The 20,854-nt window shown below is 36.1% G+C and overlaps 2 protein-coding genes across 3 annotated transcripts; one reads left to right on the plus strand and one right to left on the minus strand.

The window, feature by feature from the left end:
* Positions 1–3,100: 3,100 nt before the first annotated feature.
* LOC121800455 lies at positions 3,101–8,486 on the minus strand. The gene is made up of 4 exons (XM_042200032.1): positions 8,244–8,486; positions 6,672–6,794; positions 4,205–4,254; positions 3,101–3,357 (listed from the first exon to the last, which is right to left on the minus strand). The coding sequence occupies exons 1-4, from the start codon at positions 8,365–8,367 to the stop codon at positions 3,334–3,336; spliced, it is 321 nt and encodes a 106-aa protein (XP_042055966.1). The 5' UTR covers positions 8,368–8,486; the 3' UTR covers positions 3,101–3,333.
* Positions 8,487–8,638: 152 nt separating this feature from the next.
* Positions 8,639–12,107, plus strand: LOC121799233 (E3 ubiquitin-protein ligase APD2-like). 2 transcript variants are annotated; one of them, XM_042198559.1, is made up of 10 exons: positions 8,639–9,033; positions 9,219–9,325; positions 9,390–9,512; positions 9,618–9,714; positions 10,168–10,242; positions 10,306–10,400; positions 10,685–10,831; positions 11,135–11,207; positions 11,281–11,593; positions 11,837–12,107. In XM_042198559.1, exons 1-10 carry the CDS (start codon positions 8,835–8,837, stop codon positions 11,910–11,912), a joined length of 1,305 nt encoding a protein of 434 aa, XP_042054493.1. In that variant the 5' UTR covers positions 8,639–8,834; the 3' UTR covers positions 11,913–12,107. The 2 variants fall into 2 exon arrangements, with proteins under 2 accessions (XP_042054493.1, XP_042054494.1); XM_042198560.1 differs by having other exon boundaries at positions 8,643–9,033; positions 10,318–10,400.
* Positions 12,108–20,854: the final 8,747 nt, after the last annotated feature.

Consider the following 20,854-nt stretch of genomic DNA (forward strand, 5'->3'; position numbering starts at 1 on the left):
CCTGGGCTTGTTAAACCCTTAGGGAAAACAAGAAACGTGCGCCAAACATCGAAACACGACACAACTTAAATTAAACGGGGCAGGATAAATGTTCATTACATATCACAAATAATGCATTACAGAAACTAAAACTACGGATTATACTACACAATATGTACATTATGTATATCTGTTTTAAAAAATGGCTACGCGCTATGCATGCGCAACCCAGACGAATTACTGCAGCTCGTGTATTTGGACAATGTTTTTAGACTTAGAACATACTACACCCTAGCCCCTGGGCTTGTTAAACCCTTAGGGAAAAACAAGAAAGGTGCACCAAACATCGAAACACTGCACAACTTAAATTAAACGGGGCAGGATAAATGTTCATTACATATCACAAATAATGCATTACAGAAACTAAAACTACGCATTATACTACACAATATGTACATTATGCATATCTGTTTTAAAAAATGCCTACGCGCTATGCATGTGCAACCCCAGACGAATTACTGCAGCTCGTGTATTTGGACAACATTTTTTAGACTTAGAACATACTACACCCTAGCCCCTAGGCTTGTTAAACCCTTAGGGAAAACAATAATCGTTCGCCAAACATCGAAACACGGCACACCTTAAATTAAACGAGTCAGGATAAATGTTCATTACATATCATAAAAAATGCATTACAGAAACTAAACTACGCATTATACTATACAAAAATGTACATTATGTATATCTGTTTTAAAAATACCTATGCGCTATGCATGTTCAACCCGAGATGAATTACTGCAGCTCGTGTATTTGGACAATGTTTTTTAGACTTAGAACATACTACACCCTAGCCCCTGGGGTTGTTAAACCCTTAGAGAAAACAAGAAACGTGCGACAAACATCGAAACACGACACAACTTAAATTAAACGGGGCAGGATAAATGTTCATTACATATCACAAATAATGCATTACAGAAACTAAAACTACGCATTATACTACACAGTATGTACATTCAGATTAACCGCGCGACGAAAAATGAAAAACGAAAAAAAGAAAAGGATAAAAACAGAATTAACAGGATCACTCAGATTGTACGTGCTGAGGAAGAAAATGGCTCATGGCAATTCATAACATAATTCAGATAGTTGCACAGCAAAATCACAACTTCACTCCATCTGCAGTAGCCATCAGTAAGAAAATCCAGTCATGATAAGATAAGTCAATCACTAAAAAGATGAGATCTCGTCATTTTGCTAAACGATATCACGACTCCATATATGCTGGCTGTCCGTTTAGGATCACCCACAATTAAGCAATTCTGATTGCAGTATTACATAAATATATTTAATTTATTGAGGGAAAAAATTATGAAGCAGCGAAATGCAAGTAAATAGGGTTAAACCTGGATGTAGATGAACGGCACAGCTGCGACGAGGAGGAGGTACAGGTGCGATGAGATTTGTGGAGTGCAGACGCAAAATCTTTAGGAAGAAACCACAAATTGAACGTGATCTGCAATCAAAATAACCGCTGAGTTTGGAAGAGAAAATTATGGGATTTTCCATAACAACCACCAACGTCGATTCCCTAAACTAACCTTTTCACAATTTTTAATGATTTAATTTAACATAAGTTGGCATTATTTGGGGCTGTTAGATATTCAGAATGAATGGCCGAGATTAAAAAGAACAATAGAACAAAAGATAAAAAAGGAAAGAAATACATCCATATATATATATATATATATATATATATATATAGGGATGTATTCATTTCCTTTTCTCATATTTCCTCATTTTTCCTTTTTAATCTCAACCTTTAATTCCAGCAATCTTGTGGCTTAAAAAAATCGCTGATTCCATTTAATTATTATCAATTAAAAATTGATTAAGGGCAAATTTGGTAGATAATTATGTGTTAGTTATGGAAATTCCATGATTCTCTCCTTTGCAAATATTACGGTTTATTTTCTTCTCTCACGTCGAAGAAGGCAGAGAAGCGTCAGACGTATATGATTCTGCATTACTATTTTTTGGAAGGTTTCAATTATCACAAATCTAAATCCTATTGTTAATCAGTCGTTGGTAGTCAGAGCGTGATCTTAAGCAATGGAAGAAGGTAAATCATGAAGTAGCATGTTTTTTTAATGTTGCGGATCTTTCTGTAGAAGTGGTAGCAGTTTGATTATTTGATTTTTAATCAACAATTAAATTGTGTTTTGTGTTGCCATGGTATAACATTATTGCTTTCTGTGAGAACTTTCTCCATGGATTCGCTAGCGGCATATGTAGGGTATTAGGTTGAGACGAAGCATATAATGCACGTATTGACGATGTATAATGCACTTAGGTTTCTATATAATGCATAATTCGTGAGAGGCAATGTTTCGGGTAAAAAAGATTTCGTCTGGATTGCGCGGTGTGGCGCACGTTGCTTGTTTCCCCTAAGGGTTTAATAAGCCTAGGGGGTAGGGTGTCGTATGTACAAGTTGTATTAGTTTGATTAATTGATTTTTAATCAACAATAAAATCGTGTTTTTTGTTGCCATGGTATAACATTACTGCTTGCTGTGAGAAATTTCTCCAAGGATTCGCGGGCGGCATATGTAGGGTATTAGGTTGAGACTCGGCATATAATGCACGTATTGACGACGTATGATGCACTTAGATGTCTATATAATGCATAATTAGTGAGCGAGATTGTTTCGGGTAAAAAAGATAGGGTCGTCTGGTTTGCGATTTGTGGCGCACCTTGCTTGTTTCCCCTAAGGGTTTAATAAGCCTAGGGGGTAGGGTGTAGTATGTAGGGGGTAGGTTTTAATCAACAATTAAATCGTGTTTTGTGTTGACATTGTATAACATTACTGATTGCTTTGAGAATTTTCTCCATGGATTCGGTAGCGGCATATGTAGGGTATTAGGTTGAGACGAAGCATATAATGCACGTATTGACGATGTATAATGCACTTAGGTTTCTATATAATGCATAATTCGTGAGAGGCAATGTTTCGGGTAAAAAAGATTTCGTCTGGATTGCGCGGTGTGGCGCACGTTGCTTGTTTCAAAAAGACTTTCTCAAAAACATTGTTAAGTGTATTGAAGGTTGTAATAATATCTAAAATGCTAAGTCTTCCAACAAATACCAGAGAGTCACGCACTACAAACCATAATTTTCTACCCAGCATTCGAAATTGAAATTTGCAGGTTTTTCGCGGCAGTATAGTCGATCCTGTTTTCGCCCCGTAGGTTGTTTAGGCTCTCCTTGACTACCAGAGGTCCCAGGGCCTATCTCGGCTAACCTCTCCCTAAATCTTTTAGCAAGGGCCACTGGAATAATGTCGTCGACAACACTGTCTATGTCGACTCTAAGCTGGTTATCTGAAATGGACCAAAAAACACATCATGAACTGAATTTGATTACTGATTAATATGTATAGCAGAATATATGATGCTGAAGTCGCAATAATTAATTAATTAAACTTAAACACCACATATAACACCATTAATACATATACCACAACATATGATGCGTATGGCACAATAATTAGTGTATAATACTTAACAACGACAGCTATGACCGTAAATAATGCTTCAAATACTTACTACAATGCAAATATCACGTTACATAATGCACAGAATAAAGTAAATAATGCACATAAATTTACAGGTTAACTTTATGCATAAATCATAGAGGACACATAATGCACAGAATGGCCTACAAAAATGCACAGAGTAATCTTAGCCATATTGCATACAATGAACCAAATAATTCTTACTGTCAATCCATATTGTAAAGAATCTATATTCAATCGTCAATCTGAATCCTCTGAAACAACACAGACAACACACCATTTTAACAGCAATATAATGCAAAGATAATGATACATAATGCACAGTATTGCCTTAAAAATGCACACAGTAATCTTAGCCATAATGCATAAAATGACCCAAATAATGCAAACTGTCAAATCAATTTTTAAATAATATACATTTAATCATCAATCTGAATCCTCTGTAACAATACAAACAACACACCTTTTCAACAGCAATATAATGCATAGATAATGATACATAATGCACGATATGCCCAAAAAAATGCACACAGTAATGTTAAATATCTTATTCTCTAGCACGGTTAACACAAGCAACACACAGACCTGGGACCATTATTATACACAATAAACTAAACTGATACTGAAAAACACAAGATGCGACGGCAATCTACCTGCATCCTGTGAGGCTTGCGAGCGCGGACGTCCTTTAGGCATTTTGAACCTGGCATAAAACAGAAATATAAGAGACCTAAATCCATCCCCATTTAACACAACACAATATCTACATCAGGATAATCAGTTACAACCAATTGTCGAACAATTTATTTCGGATATTTTTGCGCCTCGTCGCATTCAAAGATTCAATTTTTACAACATGGGTCTGCCAAATCACTGAAAAAAGACGCCTAAATCACTGTCGACACATACAAACTAGAAATGAATCGGTGTTTCTGAGTATATGTTATCGGCGAGAGCTACTAACTACGAAATTCGGTCGACAAAATCACCAGTATTCTCCGGCGGCGCTGGGAGGGAGAATTTTAGGGTTTCGGCTGTTGAGAAAGTGGAAGGAGTGGCTTGGGTTAAGTGGGTAATGAATGAAGAAAGAAGTAGAAAGGGGTCGTTTCAAATCCCCCGAATTTCTCGACTACCAAAAATATGGCGGTTCATATTTGGTTAAAATGTCTAGGATTAACCCTACACTGCATGTACCATCCTTCTATAATGCAACACGGAAGTAGTTTTATTGACACATTTTGATCCGTCGATTCCCTACATCTAACGGTTATTATTAAGAAGGAAAAAGGATGTAAGATGTGAAAAGGAGAATAAGGTGCCCCTATATATATATATAGAGTTGTGATCATATGATAACCCCTAAATCACGTAATAACCCTATAACCAAATCTGAACCACACATATTTTCTAATCTTGTGGTTGAGATTCAAACTTAGATTTACTTCATAAAAAAAGCGCGGGGGTAAATATGTCATTTCCCTCATTTAATTTCTGAATTTCGCCAAATATCACGTAAAATGATAAAATGATATATGTTAGGTTTATTGCATAGAATGATAGGTTTGCCGGATAGAATGATACTCTGAGTTGATAAAATGATACTTTTGACTGACTGATAAAATGATAAAATGATATATGTTAGGTTTATTGCATAGAATGATAGTTTTGCCGGATAGAATGATACTCTGAGTTGATAAAATGATACTTTTGACTGACTGATAAAATGATAAAATGATATATGTTAGGTTTATTGCATAGAATGATAATTTTGCCGGATAGAATGATACTCTAAGTTGATAAAATGATACTTTTGACTGACTGATAAAATGATAAAATGATATATGTTAGGTTTATTGCATAGAATTATAGTTTTGCCGGATAGAATGATACTCTGAGTTGATAAAATGATACTTTTGACTGACTGATAAAATGATAAAATGATACTTAAATAAGATTTTACTACTTAAATGAGCGAAATTTGTATATCATGAGAAATGAGATTTTACGTATAACTGAACCTCATACATACGTGTAACTGAACCTCATACATCTGTATATCATGGGAAATAAGATTTTACGTATTTAAATGAGCGAAATTTGGATACGTAAATTTTATCATGAGCGAAATTCAGAAATTAAATAAGCGAAATGACATACTTACCCTCTGCGCCTTTTTTATGAAAGAAAGCTAAGTTTGAATCTAGACCACGTGATTTTAAAAATGTGTGGTCCAGATTTAGTTATATGGTTATTACGGAAATTGGGGTTATCATTATAATGCACCCCTATATATATATGGGGTGCGTTAAAATGATAACCATATTTATGGTAATAACCTAATAACCTATCATTTTATGGGTCAAAAATATCATTTTTACTAAAAATGATATTATACACTATAAAATGATATTTTTTCAGCATGCATAGAATGATACTTTTAATCCATAAAATGATATTCTATTTTATAAAATGATATATTTCGTCCATAAAATGATAGGTTATTAGGTTATTACCATAAATATGGGTTATCATATGATCACATCATATATATATTATTAGTGTCAAATGACAATGTTTTCTTTAAGAACTAGAATGAAATGTAAATGATGTGTTCTCTTTTCAATTTATTAAATTGTTTCATTTTTCATTCGCCAATTAGAAGTTTTTTTTAAATTTTTTTTTTTAAATAGAAGAAATTTGCATTTTTAGTATTTTTGGTAGTGTTCCCTGTTTTTAAGAGTTTGGGGCGTTACAGAACCATTCCATCATAAATCCCTACATCATTCACTAAAAGATTTATTCAAAAAGAACTGTTGGCGAAACTAGACTAACACAGAAAACGAATAATACAATTATTGATAAAAATGATTCATAACACTAAAAACACATTAATTGAAAACTAAACGAAAAATAAGAAAAAAATTAGAGATGATAAACAGATTTTAAATACAATTTAACACTTCATACAAAACCAAAAATAGTTCATTCCAACAATAAAAAAGTTCATTTGTATGAAAAATATTTCACGATCAAAAGAATAAATCAATACCATAATCACTAAAATAATCATTCAAAAAATAAGATACCATATCAAACTTGATTAAAATCAATATAACTAACCTGGATTGCCTTCTTCATCCTTAGATGATTCAGAATCAAAATAAAAAAGCGAGCCGCCGACTGGAGATTGTAAATCATCGAATATTGTCCTATTTTCTGTAGAAGTAGTTCCACATACGTTTGCTGCTTACGGAGAAAATTCAGTTGTGAGAGAAGGATTGCTCGAGTTGTGCATTATGTACTGGTAATTTGCGTTGAAGGCGTAAAGATGTTTGAAGAATTCGTACAACCAAATCAAAGGATAACAAATAAGAAGAAGTAGAGACGATAGTTGAAGATTGTGATTGAATATGGAATTGCATATTCGATCATATAGAGAGACTAAAAATTGTATTTGAATATATTAGCAGATTCAATTTCAAACAATCGTGAATCACAAAAAAAAATGCTGACATATTTTCCATAATTAAGTTGCATGAATTAAGGTAACCAAATAACCGCTACAATTTTGGAGTTGCTAAACAACCATTTTGTAAGTTTAATTGAAAAAAATCAAATTTAATTGATAATGAAATAACAGTTAGATTAAATCTAAGGGGTGGATGAGATTTGTTCTCTAGTTCGGTCTTTAAAATTAGTTCGACATTGAATATAATCCTCCTTAATCTAAGTTATATTTAATATGTCTTTGCTTCTTGAGAGTTGAGACATACTATTGAAACCATGTAGCATTAAATTATTGAGGCTTCTTATCCTATGAAATTAATCACATTCCTTCACTATAGAATTTCAAAGCTCAATGGAATATGCCAGATTTAATGGTAGTATATCTTAATAGACGTGACAACAATTTCCATAACTTTTTATGCTCCATTCGCTGCAAACATTTCTTTTAACCACTTGATTGGAGAAAATGATAGTCCCTCCATTTCAATTAAGTTGAATTGTATTCCTTTTTGGAATGTCTCAACTAAATTGAGTCATTTTTCTTTTCCAAATAAACAAAACTTACATCATCTACTTGCTCTTTCTTCCTCTTTCCTACTTTATTCTTCTCTCCTACTTTTCAACACAATTTCTTAATTTCCGTGCCCAAAAGTTTTGTCTCAATTTAGTTGGGACGGAGGGAGTACTATTTAATACTCTTTTCGTCCCATAAAAATATGGACATGTGATATAGCACGAGAATTAAGACAAAATTGGTAAAGTAAAAGAGAGAAGGATAAAAACAGTTAAAGTAATGTTATTAGATAGTAGAACCCACATTTATTAGTAGTATTAAATTGAAATAACTTTCCACAAATGGAATGCACATATTTTTGTGGGACGGACGAAAATGAAAAGTGAACATATTTTTATGGAACGGATAGAGTAGTTAAAATGAAAATAGGATAAAGTAAAAGACAGAATATTATAGAGAATACAACACTCGTTTCAGGAAAATGATATTTAATAACTACACTACAAATTCTATTCAGATTATATTTTCACATATTCATAATATCAATTTTTTCTTATAATATGCTCTTTCAATCCAATTAAAAATGAAATATATTCTTTTTTGGACTATTCCATTAAAATTAAAAGTTTTCTAAAATAAAATTAACTGGGGGAGATAGGTTAACTTGGTACCCTTGATTGGGTTGATACAGTTAACTGGTCTGGACCCTTGCTTGGGGAAAGGTTGGATGACTCGTTCATTCCCATCCCGACAACGAAGCGCAGCTCGGTGGTAAGACGCTTCACCTCCGACCATTAGGCTGGGGTCCGAGTCACTTCGGAGGTAGATGGGGAACCATCATCGATCCTTCTTAAAAAAAAATGGTTCTTGAATAGGAAGAAGTAGGAAATACAATTAGATTTTTCCTAATAACAATTTAGTTTGGAAGTGCCACCCTATTTTAATTCCGTGCATGACCTATTTAACGAAGCAAACACACCCCACAAATCCCATCACAATAAATTGAGACCCAACTGAGAGGCCCCCAAGCCTGAAATCCCAATCAGCTCAACTGCCGCGCTGTTTAACCACCAGTCAAATGAAAACCAAACGACTTTACTTGAATAAATAGAAAAAAAAACATATCCAAATCCAAAATCCCAGTCTCCAATAAATAAACCGAAGCAAAATTGCAATTTTGAGAAATCTCTGCTCCCACGCCGACCTAAATTTTCAATTGTCGTCAACAAAATTACACCCGCGTTTACTGCAATTCGACAGGGATGGCAGAGGTGGAGCAGCCGGAGTCGCCGCCGCGGCCGTTTCCCGCGAGGTCACCGGAGTTTCCGCGCGATCAATTTCATGCAGATCGTTTCTCGCAGATGTATAATGGCACCTCCTCGATGCATAATGGCGCCACCTCTGCTAATGCAGACGATCCTAAGTCGTGCTTTATTGCTTCGACCACATTCTCGTTTTTTGGTAATTTTTTTGGTTGGATGTAATTTGGAAATGTTTTTATGTGAGAGTTTTGGATTCCTTTGGGTGAAATCTGTTGCTTAGTTGATTCCAATTGATATAATTGGGCGATAATATTTGTTGTAAGAATCATATGATGAACGGTAGGTTTATTTGATTTTGCTTATGTGTTTTGTTTCTGATTTCAGTAGCCATAACTATGGCGTTTGGACTGTATTCCCCTGAGCATTTACGTCTTGGACCCAATGCATCTATATTGATACAGCCCAACACCTTGTTTGTGGAGTCCATAGAGGTATTTTCAGATTGGCTTAAATTTGTATTAAAATGTGTTCTAAGGAGATTTTTGCTTGTGCCAGGTGGTAGAAGTTGGTGCAGCCAAAAGTTCGATGTTGTTTGGATTTTATGAAGTTCCAGCCCTTGATGTTATGGTTACATGGCAGGAGACTCACAAGATCTCTCTGCCTTCCAATACCCACAAGGTCAGAAGCATAATGAGTGTTTTAACTGTAGTAGAATAATAACATGTTTATTTTAACAAAATAAAGGGTACAGTGATTTATATCTTCATGCCCCTTGTCCTGCAGGAATGGGTGCATTATTTGAATGGAGGATCTCAAATTAATGTATCTTATAGTGTTACCTCATGGGGCTTCTCTTCTATAGGTCTTGTGATTGCTCAAGGTAAAGTTTAGTTTGTCAACAACTGATTGCTTTAATTTCTATTTTTTATAAGATGTGTTTCATTATGTTTGAATGAAAAGAGTAGGGGTATGCCGAAATTTCAATGGCACGCTGGTTTGACGTCAAATGTTAATTGACATGTTTTTGTTAACATGGTCTGCTTTAGGTAGGGGCCTTGGATTACAATCCATGCTGTTTTTCAAATGTTTTGTTATCATTTGTATTTCCCCTGTGGTTACTTTGTACTGATAAAAATTAAAGACTCTTAAATCGTTAGCATCACCACTTGAATTTCCCAAATTTTCTGGTTGCCTGTCTTTAATCGCCTGTATCCTATAAATAAACAATTTTCTAACTGTTGGCGATCTTTTCACATATTTGGTATGTTGATCGCAAGTTTAGCATCTGATTATTGATGAGTACCCTTAAGGAATTTTCTGTAAATACCGGCAGGGAATGCTGAGCTTGCTGAGTGGCTTAAAGACCCATCATATCCAAATACAACCTTTTCATGGAATATAATTCATGGTGAGATTAAAATTAGAACCTTTCTATTTTCCCTCTATGAAATTGTCACTGGAACCCACTTAGTTATTGTTGCAGAAAATGGCTCAATTCAGAAGGATATCTTGAAATCTTCAGCATATTACACTGGAGTTGGTAACTTGAATCCTGAAATTTCCTTGGTGAGTGTTTCTTATTGGGTGGTGGAGTGTGTGACGTCATTGCAATCTAATGAGTCCTCTAGGCAAATAAATTGAAGAAAATATAAAATTCTGGGCATGTACACTTGATGTTGTAGTTAATCAAGGCATTATGGGGGGTTGCTCGCTCTATTAATAATACTTATAAAGAAATAAACTCCCCATTTAGATTAGTGCTTATACTTGGACCAAGTTTCCTTTTTCCCCATTTTCAATTCTTGATGACTTTTTTTATGCATTGTTCTCATATTTTAGATGTTAAACAGGTTGATTTAAATATGTCAATAAAGGCATCTATGTACGACACGACAAAACCATATTACAAGTGTAGACCTGCAGATGGTAAATGCACTTTCCCACTGTTTTTCATGGGTGCAAATGCAGTTGTTCTTACATCTCCTGGTCAAGTTCCTGTGAGTACTTTATCTGATGGAATAATATTTTTTGCGCAAATGAACTTCATGACTTGATCGCTACCCTTTGTCTAAGATGGAGGGTACTGTCTCGAACATGTATAAGGCTTTACGGTGAAACAGCCTTTACTGAAATACCCATAATACACGGGTGTATGGCCATTAAAATAATTTATGGTACTGATGATTCTATTTCATTAACAATGATGGATGAAATCATTTCCAGAAAATATGACTTTCATTTATCAGTTGTCAATTTGCCATAAGGAACACTCTCACCTTCACCCTCTATGTGTGCTGTAGGGTATTGTCAATGGTAATTGTTATGTCAAAATTTCATATGGACCTCGCTGGATTGCATATGTCGTGGTAGCAGGTATGTTATCTATTAATGTATGAAAATATAACAATAATTCTTTATCAAAATATCTTAAAAATTATCAATGCAGGTGGGTTGATTCTTCTAATGCTACTCTTCAACTACTTCACGAACCACCTCCGGCGCACCGAGCAAGATATGCCAAGCAATCCGCCTGTTGGCATTGGATCTGAGAGAAACCCTTTGCTTTTGCAAAAAGATGATGACACCTCTGCCTCAGAGGGTGGAGATCATGAAGGTGATGCACAAGCTGGTGTTGAAGCAAACCCGGTCAAAGGTGATGAAGATTGCGGCCATACTTGTGCTATTTGCTTTGAAGCTCCCAAGGATAGTTTCTTTATTCCATGCGGACACTGTGTAGCTTGTTTTGGATGTGCAAATAGGTAACACTGAGATTTTGAAGCATTGAGATAAGAAGAATGCTCTTCCTTGCTTTAAATACGTTGAAAATTATATCAATGCATCATTCTACATTTTAGCTTCCCAATTGCTTCAGTACCTATCGTAGGACTCCTATTATATCTTTATCGCTACATTTTGGGTTCCCAATTGCTTCAGAACTTAGCTATGAAAGCCTCTACAGTAGTTTCAAATGATTCATGAGTGACCTGATTTTCGCTTTGCAGAATAGTGGAAACTTCAGCAACCTGCCCTATTTGCCGGGGGAAGACCAAAAAGGCGAAAAAGATATACACTGTTTGAACAGTGCTGGAGCCTCTGTTGTGCTTATACACTACATTAGGGTTAGTATCTGTATAGTATCAGACCTTAAGTAGAAAACCAGTGACTTTTACACCCTTTTCCTTTTTGTTTCATTATGATGTATTATTTATCTGGAGGAAGTGTGTACATGAACAAACACTTTTCAACCATCAGTAAATATGAAGGTTTGAATCTTGGATTCGTGCTCGTATTATATTTCATCAAATTTTGCATCAAGAATAAAATAAAATGGAAATTTTAACAGCAGGGATTAGGCAATTTTCTTTCTTTCTTTCTTTCTCAATTGAAGGTCTCAAATATGTTGGCTACAACTCCAAATGCTCCCATGAGCTCAAGTTTTCTTCCCCACAGCTTGTAACAAAAGAAGCAACTTAAGGAAGTAGTAAGATGCACCACCAATTGTGGCATACTCCAACTTCTCACTGCCTTCGACTGTCGGAAAATCGCCATCGGTTGCCCAGGGCCGGGTGCATCCTCCTTCGAGTCACCACAAGTTTTTGTATCCTCCTTTATGCAGTGGGTCCTCTCACATGGAAATAATTAACTTTTCTACTTCCTTTTGGCAGAGACTGTGCGGTTTTGCAATTTGCTTATCTGGTGGTATAACTTGCATGCTCTTGGTAAGTTTCCAAATCATTTTGATTCTCTGAACTGAATATGATGCAATTATATCTTTGAGTCTTTATGCTTATGCTTGGACATGGTTTATGTCAATGCTGTCTCCCAACAGACGTTTGACTGAAATTAATAAGTTTGTATTTTTGTTTTCTGCCTGGCAGTCGATGCTTGTTTTCTTCCATCCTGTCAAATTTGGGATGACATTCTCATTAGGAAATCTTGTCTTGGAAGGTCCGTATTTCGAGAATACTATGAGTTATCTCCTCTTTTGCTTCTTTATTTCCCTCTGCCATCAGTGCCATGAATGCCTTTCAAATTTTGTGGATAAGAGTCATTATCCAAAGTTGTTTTTATTGAAGGTTGGTTGTTGGATGATCAGATCAGGTCTACGTTTTTTTAATGAGTGTATAACTACTCCGTCCGTTTTTTAAGAATAGCAACTATTTCCATTTTAGGCCGTTTCTTAAAATTAAAAACTTTAGAATCTTTCTATTTTAGAACACGGACCCCACAATCCACTAACTCTACTTTCTCTACTTTTTCTCCTCCTCTCTCTTACTTCACTCATTTTTCTTTTCATCTCTCTAACTTTACCAATTTTTCTCACTTACTTTACCAATTATGCATTAAAACCCGTGTTGTTTCAAATGGTTCTATTTTTTGAATACGGGGAGTATTAACTGATACGAAGTTAGCACATCTATAAGGGTATACATGCAATTATATGCTGTAACATAAGCCGAAAATACATGAGTCTTGACACACATACACATTCTGAAAACTAAGATATCTTGGAATATAGATTTGAAATTGATGACAGTGTGCTACACATCTTTCAGTCTTTGATATTAGTAGCAAGGAAGCATAATAAAATAATTAGCATTTACAGCAAACCATCAATCTAAATTATCAACACTCTATTCTGTTGAGGTAGTGTTTTAACTGGTTTAGTACATCAATTACATCTGAATATGTTACCCTAGTGATGATCATAAGTGCAAAGACTATTTCACCATTCTGGATTTCACTATTGTCATCAAATCTCCTAGTGATGATCTTGGTGTTCTACTGATGGATCAACCATCAAAACTTTGGTATTTGATTTCACCACAGGGAACATGCAACGGATCCTGCAGTTTACAGTCTTTCCTCTGAGAAAGCTAGGCATGCAAGGGTTATTCTATACTTAAATCGTTCATACCTCGACGACTGCAACTTTGCAGAACAACACCATGCGCTTCAGAACATCCTGCAAGGAGGAGAAAATAGAGGTTACATTAGCATGTTAACTACTCCCTCCGGCCCAACTAAGTGGTACAAAACTTTTGGGCACGGAGATTAAGAAATTGTGTTGAATAGATTAAATGAAAGTAAAATAAAATAGGAAAGAGAAAAAAGTAGGAAAGATAAAGAGAGAGTAAAGTAGATGATGAAATAAAGTAAAAGTGATTGAATGTTTTGTTTTTAGTCAAAAAATGAATACGACTCAACTTTGTTGGGACGTACTAAAAATGAATACGACTCAACTTAGTTGGGACGGAGGGTGTATCATTTTTTTCCTTTTAGAACCCGGCTCTTCTAATAGAAGCATGATAAAACAGTAATGAGGTACTCATAATTCTAAAACTTCATCAAGAAAGAGAATACTATTCTTCCGGTTAAGTTTCGTGTTTTGCAGATTTCAAGTAATAAAAATTAGAGTAAAGGTCAATTTCACAAATCATTTTTTATTCTCTCTTTCATTTCTTTTTTCCCATACCACCAAGAACCTAATTTTCTTTCTCTGCAACTTGGTCCAAAACCCGTCGGACTTGTCGAATATGGAGAGGTCGCGCTATTGCAGGAGTTCCGGCGACAGCGGCGGCCCATAGTCATGACGAAGCCGTCACCGTCAACCTCAATTTCCATTTCCGACGAAGCAATTGAATTTCGATTTTGAATTTTGAATTTTTGAATCTTGAATGTAAGCCCCTGAATCTATGTTTCTGAATTCCGACAATGTTGAAATGCATATTAAGGTTTTGAAACTGGATTTGAAACATCCACATAGCATTATGGACTACAATGTCGTCGAAGATGAAGCAGAAAAATAGAACAAAATACCGCCAAACTAGTCCAACATATCCATTATCAATATCAAATACGCCCTGAACATTTGCTATAATTAGATGACTAATAATCTGAGATTAAGTCTATATCGGGTCAAAATTTTGCTAATCAACGGTTGACCGTAAAAAATTAACGGAACCGTTAAAAATGGACCGGATCGACATGAATTTCATTTGTTATGGACCTGTTTTTAAAAAAAGTGAATATTTTGGACCAAATTCGTATATCGGCCGTATGTTTAGGACCAAAATTGACCTTTCCTTTAAAAATTAACACGTAAAATATGATTTCGTCTCTGTATGTCATTCTCTATATGCCGAAAGAGGGGGTTAACAATAAAAACAAAATCTACACCATCGATGTTGTCGTGGAAGTAATTAACTTCAAAATCCTGCAAAATGCATATCAATAACTTAGCTGACCATCCACTGTGTATCTCTCTCACCCCCGAATCTTGAGCTTCCACATAATATCACAAGCAATAACTTGATATCTTCTACCTATAGTGTAGAAAATGTTCTCAAACCATGATATCTTTCTTCTACTTCAAATCTTCCTTCAGAAATTAATTTGTTTCCATGCTACAGTCATTATCATGAAAACATCAAAATTAGAAGTTTAAGTTAAGATACATAGGACTCAACTTTCGTCTCCATCCTTGGGCTGTCGTTTAGACGTGGAAAGATAGAAGTGGTGGTGGCAATGTATCTGCGAAAACAACATAATGTTATTGCTACTGTTGTGACAGAATAGATCAATTGTGTAATCGAGACAAACCGAAACGTAAAGAGACACATAATTTACGTAAAGAACAACTCAAAGATAAAGAACAGAAAATAACTCAAAGATAAAGAACAGAAAATAACTCTCAAGCTTTAGTAAACAAGAACCAACAGAACTTGGAAATAAAATAGATAATAATCCTCTCACCGAGGCCTCGGTTTTCACCGCCTAATAACTTTGATCTCTCTGGATACATTCTTCAAACTCCCCTATGGAATATATATGAGTGCAGTAGACAATAATCCCATCAAATTTGCTCTAATTAATTCAATTATTCAATCAATCCCTAATATATTCAAATCCCATGAAATCCTAACTTTCTTAATTTAAAAACTAAATAAAAGATAATGCAATAAGCCTAGAAATCTGCAATCACTTGGATCCAGTCGCCATCCTTTCCATTCCTGGTAATCAATATCAGTTGTAGTTGTTCTCGTCTCTCAGCTCCTCGACCAGGTAGCCCACGAGCTCAAATGAGGTGTACTTGTTGCTCTTGTTGAGGGATTGCACTGCTGCAGTGAGGGAGAGTTGTAACCGAGCCTCTAGGATGACATAGATGACCTTGACTGTAGTGAGGTTCGATTTCTTCGGCAGGATTCTGTAGACTTCCTGAGTGGTCTGCACACAAAGCTCCATATTCTGAGATCAGTGAAGCCCATCAATTATTTGGGGAAGGTCGAGCACAACACAAAACTGTGAATCACTAGTTATCCTCATGTTGAACGGTAGATTCCACTTCTCATCATCCGCTCCAAACTCCCACACGTTTCTCCCATTTTGGGTGAAGAATGGCGTTGGGCACTCATCTCTAAACCATTCTATCATACAATGGTATGTATCCACTGCCATCGGATCAGGCGTGTTAAGTGCGAAAGGGGCAAAGCTTAAGGGATCGTCTCTCAGCAAGAACAATTCACGTAGTAAAAGATACAGCCACTCAACCAATAGCAAGTAAGGATGGAAGCTAACTGTCTGGTTTTTAACTTATCTTAACTTGGTTTAAAATGATAGCTAGTTTTTTCTCATTGCTAGAAGACATGACATATTTTTGTCCTTGGAATTTCTCTCAAAGTTATATGTTTATGCTCCTTTGTCACGACCGCACTTTAGGGTTAATAAATGCGGGCGATCGTGATTTAAAAGGACTTAATGAACAGACATAGAAGGCTAGGGTTTCAACAAGGGTTTGACCAAGAATTTAAGCTTAATAAGTAAAACGACCAAGAGTATTTATGTTTAATAAATAAAAAGACTAAAAGGTTTAGCATTATTCAAAAAGGTAACGAGTTTTCAAACATTCCAAATAAAACAGTTTTATAGTTAAACAAAAAGTATGTAAAGAAAACATCACAGCGGAAGCATTCAAGAGAAGAGTGATGTCATGTGTGAAGACACAACAACACTCGGAGTTTTAAAACAACCATAGTTCTCATTTTTATCCTGCTCAACACCACCAACCGCTCGTCGCCGCTCAACCTGCACATAGGAAAAACATATGCAGGGCTGAGTACTATAAAAATAATATTAAGTGCCTCATGCCGAAAACATTTTAAATAAAAGTATATGTTATCATGCCATACGTAAGTAACCATCGGGGTTTTACTTTAGAAAGGCCCGAGACACCCAAAATATTTTCCATTGTTTAAAATAGCGACTGCGCAGTCATTTTCACATAGACGTCAACCATATCTGCCAATACATGACAAGGAATGCGGCCGCAAACCAGGTCACTAGACCGGCCAGCCCGTACGCTAGCACATGGTCTACCATAGGTGTACACTAATTCAAATAGAGTTTGCGGCCCTACGAGGACCCGAATTCGATTTATATAATAGTGGCAAAAAGCCACATCAGATAGGCACGTAAAAACAAATCAAGGCATGATAATCATAGTTATTTCCATCGATAAAACATTAGGACATAGTCCTTATTTAAAAGAGAGCCCACCTCGACCGTTTAGATTTCAAGTACTGCTTTTCCTTTGTTATCACTTCGCGCACGCGTTATCACCTTTAGATGATGTGTATTACCAATTAGTCACAAACATTGACTTAATATTATGCATGTCCCCGATGGTTCCCTTTTCCCCATCAACATATGGAAATCACATCATAGCATACATCTTTGAATAACACATCACTTCATCATAGAGTGGTTCTTTAACCCATATATAAATCATGTTTATCACTTATAACATAACAATATAGTCATCTTGTAAAGATAAAAATCTGGCAGAACTGCGCAACCATTTTGTAAAAATCATTAAAAATTTACCCGACTTCCGTTGGGGCTAAAACTTTACCACAATGCAGTGGACTCATCAAATAACTTCCAGTTTAAATTTAATATCAAAATACCCCTTTTTGGTCGGTCAATTCGAAAACGTAACCTACTGGTCGAGAAAATATTTTCTGGCAGAATTGCACAATCAACTTCAACAATTCACCAAAAGTTCATATTTTGTGCAAATGGGTTGAAATTCACACACAACACAGAAGACATCATGAAGTTTACTTAGAAAAAAGAATCGAACAAAAAGAAGTTCATTTGGTTGGTCAAAAACGTGTCAGAACCTACTGTTCGAACTCACAGTTTTTCATGTTTCAACATTCGAATTAGGGTTTTATCCCCATTCATTCAAACACACCCTTTTCATGGTTTTAACACACAAACATGCTTAAAAGAGTCCTCACTCTCATGCTTTCATATAATCAATCATACATCGTTCACCAATGATTCATTAAATCTTCATACAATTTCATTCAAAACGCATACACACATACAAATACAAATTCCCACCGATTAAACCCTTATATTTGAATCCCCTACACTCATTATATGCATGAGGGAGTCAAAGAAAGTTTAGATGGAGAGGAATGAAGAATAGAGATTTGATTGTACCTTTCTTGAACGAAACAATCGGTAGAAACAAATATAACTCTTGATTCTTCAACAAACTCTTGGCAAATCGAAAGGATCTTGAGTAGAGTAGAAGAACAAGTGTGGGAGGAGTGGAGAAGAGAGAATGGCGTGTGAGAGAGAGTGTGTAGGCGTGTGGTTTGTGGTGGCTAGGGTTAGGGATTTAGTTAGTCTATATTTATAGAGTTGAAAATAAAATATCCCACAATTAATTGAAGATTTGGGAGAATAATCTAATAAAGATTTGAGAGATTTGGGAGGGATGATTGGCGTGAATTTGAGGGAGAAAGAAGGAGGATTTTCAAAAATCATGGGCTATTTAATTAGCCTATGATTAAATTTATATTTCACGGAGCAGAATAAGATAATACGGAGTAGAATAAAAATCCTCCCAAATTATATGGTAGTAGGCGTGTGATTTACTTCTCCCACAAGGAAAATAATTTCCAAATCTTTAATAAATTAAGGTAATGGAAGATTTGCTAGGATATTCCAATTAAATCATGGAAAGAAATAGCTAAGGGATCAAAATGAATAATGAATAAATTCCCTTCTCCCAAAAATTGGGAGATTTCGAAATCTCCCTTAGAAGAATAATAGGGGTCGATTTTTATCATGAAGAAATAAGATAATTAGGCTTTGGATTTAATTTGGATAATTATCCCAAAATAAATAATTTAATCCATGAAAAAGAATTCCTCTCCAATAATTAATAGTGGTCGAAATTTTCTCCATAAAAGGGCAAGGTAATTATTTATGATCCTAATTAAATCTCACTCCCCTTAAAATATAATTTACCGCAATATATATTTCATTCCACATCAATTAATTTAAGCCACGTCATAAAATCAACGAAATTGACTCGGTCAAATCAAAATTAGGTTACCAAAGCAACCACATAACAATTCGTCATTTAATTCATTACAATAAAAGAAAATAAATGCAATCTTCTTAGGGTTCGAAAAGTGGGGCGTCACATCCTACCACCCTTAAAAGAAATTTCATCCCGAAATTTGGTACTCTCATGGGAAGAGTTCTGGGTATAACTCCATCATCTTGTCCTCGAGCTCCCACGTGGCTTCTTCATGCCCGTGGTTTCTCCAATGTACTTTCACGTAAGCAACTGGTTTATTTCTTACATTTTGGACCTTTCTGTCTAATATCGTTTGGGGTCTCTCTTCGTAGCTCAAGTCCGGGTTCAACGCGACTCCCTTGTAGTGAATCACGTGCTTCGGGTCAAACACATATTTTCGCAACTGCGACACATGAAAGACGTTGTGCACATTTCCAAGGCTTGGGGGTATCGCCAAACGGTATGCAACAGGACCCACTCCTTTAAGGATTTCATAAGGCCCAATAAATCGCGGTGTTAATTTTCCCTTGACGCCGAAACGTGTTATCCCTTTCGACGGGGATACTTTGAGGAAAACTTTGTCGCCAGCTTGAAATTGCAAGTCGGTTCGTCGTGCATCCGCGTATGACTTATGTCTGTCTTGAGCTTCTTTTATCCTTTCACGAATTTGTCGGACCATTCCAACCATTTCTTCAACTGCATCGGGTCCAAGTATTCTTCTCTCGCCAACTTCGTCCCAGTAGAGCAGGGATCTACATTTTCTCCCATACAAGGCTTCATACGGCGCCATATTTATTGTTTCCTGGAAACTGTTGTTCTAGGCGAACTCAATCAGTGGTACTGCGGACTCCCAACTTCCTCCTCGGTCGAGCACCACAGCTCTCAACATATCCTCGAGAGTTTGGATCGTTCTTTCAGACTGCCCATCTGTCTGCGGGTGAAACGCTGTGCTAAAATTCAAACAAGTTCCTAGCTCCCGTTGTAGGCTGATCCAAAATCTTGAAGTGAACTTCGGGTCACGGTCAGACGTGATCGTCACTGGGACTCCATGCAGTCGCACTATGGGAATCGGTATGAAGTGTGCACTCTTGGTGAGTCGGTCTATAATTACCCATATGTCAGTATTCCCTCTTTCCGTCTTTGGCAATGCTGTCACAAAATCCATGGCGATGTGCTCCCATTTTCACTCGGGAATTTCTAGTGGTTGCAACTTTCCATACGGTCGTTGATGTAGAGCCTTCACCTGTTGGCAGGCTAAGCAGCGCTCCACAAATGCCGCTATATCCCTCTTCATACCATTCCACCAAAAGGTCTTCTTCAAGTCTTGATACATCTTCGTACTCCCCGGGTGGGCGGTGTAAGGAGTCTCATGTGCTTCACTCATGATTTCATTTTTGAGTCCTTCGTCACTCGGTATGCAGAGTCTCCATTCGAAAGTGAAGGCATTGTCGGATTCCTCATGGAAATTCCCAGATTCGCCAGTTCTTACTTCGACTCGAATTTCTTCCAATTTCGTATCCATTCGTTGGGCTTCAACAATTCTTGTTCTTAGATCAAGTGTAACCACCAAGGTGGCAATTCGGCCTTCCACTGTTTCGGGTGCCCTTACCACTTCTAAACGCATCTTGCTAAATTCGCG

Source organism: Salvia splendens, chromosome 4, assembly GCF_004379255.2.
Source record: "Salvia splendens isolate huo1 chromosome 4, SspV2, whole genome shotgun sequence".
Taxonomy (NCBI): domain Eukaryota; kingdom Viridiplantae; phylum Streptophyta; class Magnoliopsida; order Lamiales; family Lamiaceae; genus Salvia; species Salvia splendens.

Excerpts from the sequence above, each read along its gene's own strand:
- LOC121799233 (XM_042198559.1), top strand. The coding sequence starts at position 8,835 with ATGGCAGAGGTGGAGCAGCCGGAGTCGCCGCCGCGGCCGTTTCCCGCG. Across the intron at positions 9,513-9,617 it reads TGCCTTCCAATACCCACAAG|GAATGGGTGCATTATTTGAA; the intron begins GTCAGAAGCATA and ends CTTGTCCTGCAG. Across the intron at positions 10,243-10,305 it reads TTCATGGAATATAATTCATG|TTATTGTTGCAGAAAATGGC; the intron begins GTGAGATTAAAA and ends GAACCCACTTAG.
- LOC121800455 (XM_042200032.1), bottom strand. The coding sequence starts at position 8,367 with ATGGTCGGAGGTGAAGCGTCTTACCACCGAGCTGCGCTTCGTTGTCGG. Across the intron at positions 6,795-8,243 it reads CTGTATCAACCCAATCAAGG|CAAACGTATGTGGAACTACT; the intron begins GTACCAAGTTAA and ends CTCCGTAAGCAG. Across the intron at positions 3,358-4,204 it reads GCAAGCCTCACAGGATGCAG|ATAACCAGCTTAGAGTCGAC; the intron begins GTAGATTGCCGT and ends GGTCCATTTCAG.